Raw genomic sequence first — 9159 nt, forward strand, 5'->3', positions numbered from 1 at the left:
TAAGCTCCGCCTAGGCCGCCAAAGGACCGCCTAGGCCGCTGACCGCCTAGGCGTAGACTAGACCGATTAGGCACTGACTAGGCCTTCTAGTCGGCCGATTAACTATTGCTCTTTTTTTTTAATGGGTTATTTCACTCAAAACAATATCGTTTTGAGCAAAATAATCCTAAATTGTACAAAGTTTAGATATTTTTTAGGTTAATATTTAATATTTTAGTATTAACTATTATAGTATTATATAATTTATAATTATTAGTTTTTATGTTTGATATTACTAAATTGACCCTAAGTTAATTCTAAATGACATTTTTATGTTTGATATTATTAAATTGACTTTGAGTCTTCACTTATATGTCATTATATAGATATCTAATTGGAGTGGGATTGAACCCCATGTCTCTTACATGCAAAGCAAGCACTCTACTATTTGAGCTACATCCCCTATTATTGTTTTTGTAGTCAAAATACAATCTATATATAATACATGAAGAAGTATTTTAAAAAAATGTCAAAACACTCTTATCAGAGCCAGGTTTCAATCCTGGGACCTGGGGTTATGGGCCCACCACGCTTCTGCTGCGCCACTCTGATTTTGTTTTAGTGTAACATAAATACAGATATATCATGTAATTTAATATTTCTCAACTAAGTTTACCCCTTAGTTTTTTTAGTGAGGTTTTTAACCATGAGTGTGATATAATAATGTTTAGGGGGAGTGTTTAATAAATAAACATATGTGGACATTATGTAGTAGAGGAATTATTGTCTTTATTTTTACTCTAGAGAATTCTTAAGATGCAAACGATACAACTATTCACGGATGGAAAAGAACTATAGATTGAAAAGAATTAACAATAATTTTGTAAATATAATAATAGTTTTCCTCCGGCATGCAAAGTCCAATGCGTAGAAGACCATATTAACGTTGTACATCCGGGGGGATATATACTTGCACGGTGGTTGTACCTTTCCTGAGCTGAGGGATCTCAACTTGTCATTCTTCGTTCAATAGTCCTATTATATATGAATGGGGGTTGGCATCTCATCATCACGTGCTCACCCACCATAGTCCATACAAGTACAAATGCTACCCTAGCTAACATTTACACATTATATTTTCCATTTATATATATATATATATATATATATATATAATCCTCTACACAATCAAGATCGAATGAAAATCAAGAAATAATATAATATAATTCAACAATGGTGACTACTATTACTGTTCCGAGCAGGGTGGAGAGGCTAGCTGGCAGCGGCATCGAACGCATCCCGAAGGAGTACATAAGGCCGGAGGAAGAGCGGCCGAGCATCGGCGACATTTTCGAGGAGGAAAAGATGGGCGGAGGGCCACAAGTCCCGACGGTGGACTTGAAAGGGATCAACTCCGAGGACTTGGAGGTGCGGGAGAAGTGCCGGGAGGAGCTGCGGAAGGCGGCGGTGGACTGGGGCGTCATGCACCTGGTCAACCACGGGATACCGGAGGAGCTCACCGGCCGCGTGAAGGCCGCCGGAGAGGGGTTTTTCGGTCAGCCAATTGAGGAGAAAGAGAAGTATGCTAATGACCAGGCGGCGGGGAATGTGCAGGGCTATGGTAGTAAGCTGGCAAATAATGCTAGTGGGCAGCTTGAGTGGGAGGATTACTTTTTCCACTGTGTTTTCCCTGAAGATAAGACTGATCTCTCCATTTGGCCTAAAACTCCTTCTGATTACATGTAAGTCGTCTATCCTTTAATTTTTATTTCAAACTTTCATCACCATATAGCAATATAGCATGCATGCCTTCATATGATTAAGCCAGGTAAGATTAGCCAATTCATAACTAATGAATATAAAAGATTATTATGACAATTAATACAAATTTTTTTCTCTAATGAAGAGGTGTCATGAGCAAACCCTGCTTAACTGTAGTATGAAAAGTTATTATTTTACATTTTGGTCTTCAAATAATTTTTTTTACAAAAATAAAAATAAATATAAGAAAATAGTGGGACAACTCATTTTGTATTAAAAATATCCAAATGTTCTTGTATTTAAAGTCATTTCAACGGTTTTGGTAACCTAGGATTAAAAATGGTCATAGACAAAATAATGCTAAGATTAAAGGAATATTTTGAAAAAAATTAGTAGCTAGAAATGGACTGGCACATATAAATTTAAGACCAAATTAAAAATAAAAATAACTCTATAATATATTTTTTAAAAGCAAAAATGATCACTTTTGTTACTAATTAAGCACAGAATTAAATTTACAGCATATGATAATTAGAGACCAAATGTACAATTTTCCTCTAATGCAAAGACTAAAATCGCCCCAGATGTTGAAAAACGAAAAATTGACACTAAATACCATAATTGAAAGTATAACTTAAGAACCAAATGTGTCATTTTTCTTACTCATAATCATAAAATTTATCAAATTGGGGGTTTTATGGTATTGTTTTTGGTCATTTTCCTTAGAGCTGCAACAAGGGAATATGCAGAGCAACTGAGGGCATTAACCACAACGGTGTTAGCAGTGCTGTCACAAGGGCTAGGGTTAGAGGAAGGAAGGCTGGAGAAGGAAGTGGGAGGGATGGAAGAGCTTCTTCTACAAATGAAAATAAACTACTACCCAAAATGCCCTGAGCCAGAGCTAGCCCTGGGCGTGGAAGCTCACACCGACGTCAGCGCCCTCACCTTCATCCTCCACAACATGGTCCCGGGCCTGCAGCTCTTCTACGAGGGAAAATGGGTGACCGCCAAGTGCGTCCCTAACTCCATCATCATGCACGTGGGCGACACCGTCGAGATCCTCAGCAACGGCAAGTACAAGAGCATTCTCCACAGAGGGGTTGTGAACAGGGAGAAGGTGAGGGTTTCTTGGGCGGTGTTCTGTGAGCCGCCCAAGGAAAAGATCATTCTCCAGCCCCTGCCGGAGACCGTGTCTGAGGCGGACCCGCCGCGCTTCCCGCCCCGCACTTTTGCCCAGCATATTAAGCATAAGCTCTTCAGGCAAACTGATCAGGAAGGAGCTGACACGCCCAAACCTGATGATCAGCAATCAAATTAGCTTATTCCTTCGGGAAAATATATAGTAAAACATTGATTAATATAATGTTTCAAATCTACTATTAGAATGTAATTTGAGCTTTGTGGAGTCCGTTTGGTATTATTATGGTTGGTTTTATAACAATCGCTTAATTAAAGCAGCTCAACACTACCATTAAAAAACAGAGTGTTGAGAATAATATAGTAAGAATATTTTTTTTATTAGAGAAAATCGGGTTCATTTTACATTTTTTACCCTGAGTGGAGATATTTATACGACGCAGGGTATTTGAGCAGTCGTTATACCGTGGACCATGCATCATGGCTATACTGCAGTTGTGTTGAAAGGAAACTGTAGTTACGCAGAACAGAGGCCGTTTCATCCATCTGAAACTGCAGTTGTGTTGAACTGATACTGCAGTTGTGTTGAACTGATACTGCGGTTATGTTGAACTGATACTGCAGTGTGTTGAACAGATGAAACGACCTCTGTTCCGCGTAACTGCAGTTCCCTTTCAACACAACTACAGTATCAGTTCAACACAACTGCAGTATCAGTTCAATACAGCTGTAGTATCAGCCATGACCATGGTCCACAATGCATTATTTGGTTTGCGCTTACGTTCTTCTCGGAATTCTGTTTTGCATGGTTATTCTGATTCCGATTGGGCTACTGACACGGTTGATCGAAAGTCTACGAGTGGTTTTACTGTTTATCTGGAGATAATTTGGTTTCCTAGGTCTGCAGGAAGCAATAGACTGTTGCTCGATCCTCGACTGAGGCTAACTATAAAGGTCTTGTGGATGTTGCGCCTGAAGTGACTTGGGTTGTGTCTCTTATGGATGAGATGGATTTGCCACTGTCTACTCCACCTTCCTTATGGTGCGATAATCTGGGGGCTACATACATGTGTGCTAATCCGGTGTATCATGCTCGGACAAAGCATGTTGAAGTTGATTATCATTTCGTGCGTGACAAGGTCGCTTCCAGTGCTCTTAAGGTTCATTTTGTTTCCACGTAGGATCATGTGGCTGATATCTTTACCAAACCGTTATTGGTCAAGCGGTTTGAGGCACTTCGAGACAAGCTTAATGTTGTGAGCTTGCCACCTTAAGCTTGAGGGGTTGTAACAGGACTCTCGTAGTTTGGTATATTTAGACTTCTATTTCAGCATTCTCTTTGTATTTAGTTGCTAGATGTATTCCTATTGTTGATATTCAATACACATACATTCATCATTTTAAGGATAAGAGGGGGGAAAAAGAGTCATTTTCCCTTTTCCTTTATTGCATTTTCTATTTTCTATTTTCTATTTACTAATTCAATAATGGGTAGAAAATGCTTTGCCAATACAAGTTTTTTTTTGTTTTCCTTATCCCAAAAAGTGAAATTTTTTAAACATACCAACCAAAGTGGAAGAATAAAATCGGAAACTATTTGGTAATCATAAAGTAAATTAATTCTCTAAAAAAGTTGTTCATTAATTTTTTCAGTTCATTTAGCTATTGACAACTTATATTAATACATTTATCTCTTTTGTGATCCCTTACCTGCTAAGATTACAAGGTAGGCTTCAAAGAATAAAACCAGAAACACAACAATGCAATAGCATAAAGTGAAATTACATTATATTAATAGCTTCAATTCTTTAGCTGGAAGTAGCAATCAAGCAGAAATATTACTTTCTGCAAATGAAGTTGGATGACGGCTGCGGGCATTATTGTATATCTGTATGTATCTTTATTCATAGTATAATTCAAAGCTTGTAATTAAATTTTTCTCATACACGTACGTACGTACGATGAAACATACAATTCCCCGCGGCCTCAGATCCATGGTATCATTGAAGCTGAATTTCTGCCTGCAAAGCTTTATTCAAAAAGAACGATTCTACGTTGGTGGCAACCAAGGCATGGAGTTGAGCAATCCCCTCAGGAGTAGCAAACGACACATGCGAAGACAACACAACATTGTCCAACCCGAAAAGCTCCCTTGGCACATTAGGTTCGTGTTCATAAACGTCCAGACCAGCCCCTCCAATCTCACCGCTCACCAACAGCCTAACCAGCTCCTTTTCGTCCACGAGAGGGCCTCGGCCGACGTTTATGATGATGCCATCCTCTCCTAGCGCCAGCATGACATTCTTGTCGACGATGTGGTGGGTTTCTTGTGTCAGCGCACAGCAAACGATTAGGATGTCGGAGTTTGAAGCGAGATGATTGATGTTTTCGTAGAAACAGAAGGGAATGTTGGGTTTGATGTTCTTTGAGGTGTAGGCAATGGTGCAGCCAAAGGCCTCCAGTCTTCTGCTGATCCTTAAGCCAATGCTCCCCAAACCCACAATCCCAACCCGCTTTCCCCCTACCTGTACGTGAAATATAATGCCAGTCTTACGTTAATTTTGCATTAGTATACCTCAATTTTGTCTAAAGCAATACAACACATCTACATTACTCTCATTTTCTACTCAATTTTTTTACTCTGAGTTGTTTGATTGATTTTAAAAACAAAGTGAGTCAGTGTTTTTATTCATACACTTTTAACAACAGTAAAACCATGTAGGTCAGTACTCAGTAAATAAAGGCAAGACTGGGCATTCTGATTCATTTTCTTCTATTACGAACTAGTTGGATAAAAACAGCTCTCCTAAATGGAGCCTTTCTCAATTATACGATACCGCAAAATGTTTCTTCCTTCTTGATCCTTTCCCACGGGAGGGGTTGGCTGATGATCAATCATTATTACATGGACCGTGGTCCACATAACTGTGTGGACCATAAATAAAAAGTACATTTTTAATATACTAAAAGTATATTATTTTATATACACTATCAAATAATGTACACTCAATATATAAATAATGTATTTTTAGTATATTACAATTGTACATTATATTCATAGTCCACACAATTATGTGAACTATAGATTACATAATAATTTGCCGCTGATAATGAGGCCATTTGGCAAGACCGGCTAGCAGGCTATCCTAGAAAATCTTAGCCTGACTTATCCCAACTAAGGTACCAAGGCCAACGTAACCCAATAATTTGTTTTTGTTTGAAAAAGAGCTGATTCTATTTTTTATCCTAAATTTATAGGTGATAATTTACTTTTAGTAAATCTTTTTTAGAACATCCACATTTGGTCTTAGTATTATTGTGACATGATCATTTTTTGTTCATTGTCAACAACATTGTTAAAATGTCATTAAATACAAAGGCATTTTGGTCTTTTTTATACAAAATAAATTGACCCATTATATTTTTATTTTTATTTTGAAGAAAAATCATAATTAAAGAGCTAAATGACCTTGTATTTTATGAAATTTAAGTAGTTGTGTTGGTGGATGACCAAAAATATCATGTCATAATAATACCATAATAATACTAGGACTAAATGATGATCTTTTCTAGAAGGCTCCTCCTTCTCTCTAAACTCTTTGCTTCTTCTTCTCTTTGGTTCGGCAGTCGCCGCCTCCGCATCTTTAGCGGAGGCGGCGTCTTCTCCTCTTCACGATTGTCGTCTTCTTTTGCTCTTTTCTCTCTGCCTCTCCTCTCCATTCTCGCATCCCACATCGTCGTCCACCACACCTACGATCTCACACTGTCTCCTCTCCATCACCATTGAATAAGGAAAAGAAGGTTTTGGGTTTTGCAAAAGGTGAAGTAGGGAGTGGTTTTTCTTGATTCAAAGGAGTGTTGTTTTTTTATTAGTAAGTTTTGTTGCTATTATACCTTTCGTTTATTTATCGAATTTGTTGCTTCTCGCATCTTTAGCAAGTTTATTCCCTCTCGCTTCTTTTGTGAGTTTATTCCCTCTCGTTTTTTTGGCGAGTTTTGAAGATTGATACTCGGGTGGTGTCAACGACTTTTGAACTAGTGTATGCATTGGTTATGTTTGACCAAATTACTATTGACAGTAAAGAAGCTTGGAGTGCTCCTGTCGACTTCAGCTTCAAATTTGTGAAACAGTCTGCGATTCAAGTTTTCGATAACATTGTTAGGAAATTTGTTTCTATGTCTAACTGTAAGGAATGTTTGTCCATTCCATTAATCTTTCTTGTAAACGTTTCCGCTTATGATTCAATGAATTAGTCTCGAGAGATTATTATCAAAAAAAATGATGATCTTTTGAAAAAGAAAGACTAAAAATGAATTATCACCTTTAAATCTAGGACAAAAAAATGGAATTAACTCTTTGAAAAATTAAATATCAGTAAAAACTATTTAAAGAATCAATAATTGGATAATAAAATAGTTTAGATATATAGTTTAAACAAATATTGATATTTTTAAAAAAAATAATAAGGAGTCTAGTTAATTTAAAATAAATTAGTACGAAGTTTAAAAATTCTAAATGCAAATATTTAAACATAATTTTTTAATGTTATTATTAATATTAAATTTTACTTTTTTATACAAGTTTGTTAGGAAATAATTTAAAATTTCAGTTATTTTATTATTTTCTTTTAATATGACTAGTTAGTGAATTTTATTATTATGTCCAAATAATATAATCATTATTTATTTTTTGAACATAAAAAGTGGGAGTGACCACACCTAATGGGACAATGTGGGTTTTTAAAAAGTACGCCTAACGCAAGTTAGGAATGGGGAGGATATAAAAAGCATCAACAGTCATTTTCCGGGACATGGTACACAAAATTGTATGTACCATATTATTTAAAATTGTATTGATCATATTATCAAATAATATATATTCGGTATACAAATATTATATTTTTAATATATTAAAATTATACATTATATATATTCAGAAAAAAATATATTATTTGAGTATTAAAATTTTATTATTTTATATAATGTATATTAAATACATGTATAATGTATTTTTAGTATATTGAAAATGTACCCAGAGAAATTTGCGAGGGTGGAGTGAGTCAATCAAGCGGTGAGTGTAGTCAATCTCAAGTCTCAACCGTACCCATTATTGTCATTCTAAATTTGAAAATATATTTACATTAATAGATTTCGTATTCTTCTTTTTTATTTTTTAATGCGATTTCGTATTCTAATACTCCGTATTAAAGATATATTTGTATGTGAATATTTGAAGTTTAGACACAAATTAATTGTTTATGAATTATTGTACTACACATTTAATGTGAATATTCAATGTGAGGGGTATTTTTATATTTTGAATGCTAATCACATTTCTATTCCTAAATCCAAAGAAATACTAAAATACATTTTCTAAATCTAATCTCTTATGCAAAGCAAACAATGAAAATGGAATAGAATAAGAATAGTTAAGTCATAAAAGGTAAGGAAAATCATCTACTGCAAGTAAGTCAAGTTAGTCAACTGTAAAATAAAGTAACGGATAGCCAAAAAAGAAGGGATGAGTAATGAGTTTGCTAACCTTGGAACCGACTGGAAACTCTCCTTTCTTAGGCCACGAACCGGCCCGAACAAACCGGTCGGATGCGGAGACCCGGCGAAGGACGTCAATTAAGAGCCCGACGGCGAAATCGGCGACGTCATCGGAAAAAGAGTCTCCGCCGGTGGTAACGCGGATGCCCCGGCGGCGGCACTCGGCGAGGTCGAAGTGGTCGTAGCCGGCGCTGGAGCCCACGATGCACTCCAGCGACGGGTACCGATCCAAGGTCTCGGCGGTGACCTTCGACGGCCCCAGGCAGAGCATAACCCGAGCTGATTTCGAGAGGGTCGGGAATGACGGGTCGGATTCATCCAGCTGGTCCAGAATCCGGTACCGGCCGGATTTGAGGAACGGAAAGAAGGAGGGTTCTATCTGGGGAATACGATGGATGAGGAGTAGCGGTGGTTGCTGGGAAGCGGTGGTTTCCATCATTGCAGACGCCTTGGAAGTAACGCTCACCGCTCACTCCAATGACTGATTAATGTCCAAATCTTCACCTAAAATTTTAATAAATAACTAATCATTTTTATTTAAAATTTTAATAAATAAATGTATATTCATTTATAATATAATCATGTATTTTTATTCCTTTTTAATATTGTTTTTACTTTTTATACAAATTAATTAATTATATTAATAAATTTATTACTGTTACATAGTATAATAACTAACACTTAAAAATAAAAATTAAAAAAAAATAACACACACACACACAAACAAAG

The 9159-nt window shown here is 36.5% G+C and overlaps 2 protein-coding genes across 2 annotated transcripts; one reads left to right on the forward strand and one right to left on the reverse strand.

The window, feature by feature from the left end:
- Positions 1-1167: 1167 nt before the first annotated feature.
- Positions 1168-3197, forward strand: LOC116000893 (leucoanthocyanidin dioxygenase). Its single transcript, XM_031240755.1, has 2 exons — positions 1168-1721; positions 2467-3197. Exons 1-2 carry the CDS (start codon positions 1213-1215, stop codon positions 3056-3058), a joined length of 1101 nt encoding a protein of 366 aa, XP_031096615.1. The 5' UTR covers positions 1168-1212; the 3' UTR covers positions 3059-3197.
- Positions 3198-4618: 1421 nt separating this feature from the next.
- Positions 4619-8908, reverse strand: LOC116000972 (glyoxylate/hydroxypyruvate reductase HPR3). The gene is made up of 2 exons (XM_031240852.1): positions 8420-8908; positions 4619-5402 (listed from the first exon to the last, which is right to left on the reverse strand). The coding sequence occupies exons 1-2, from the start codon at positions 8867-8869 to the stop codon at positions 4878-4880; spliced, it is 975 nt and encodes a 324-aa protein (XP_031096712.1). The 5' UTR covers positions 8870-8908; the 3' UTR covers positions 4619-4877.
- Between the last annotated feature and the right edge of the window lie 251 nt (positions 8909-9159).

The sequence above is a fragment of the Ipomoea triloba genome, chromosome 13, assembly GCF_003576645.1.
Source record: "Ipomoea triloba cultivar NCNSP0323 chromosome 13, ASM357664v1".
NCBI classification, from domain to species: Eukaryota; Viridiplantae; Streptophyta; class Magnoliopsida; order Solanales; family Convolvulaceae; genus Ipomoea; species Ipomoea triloba.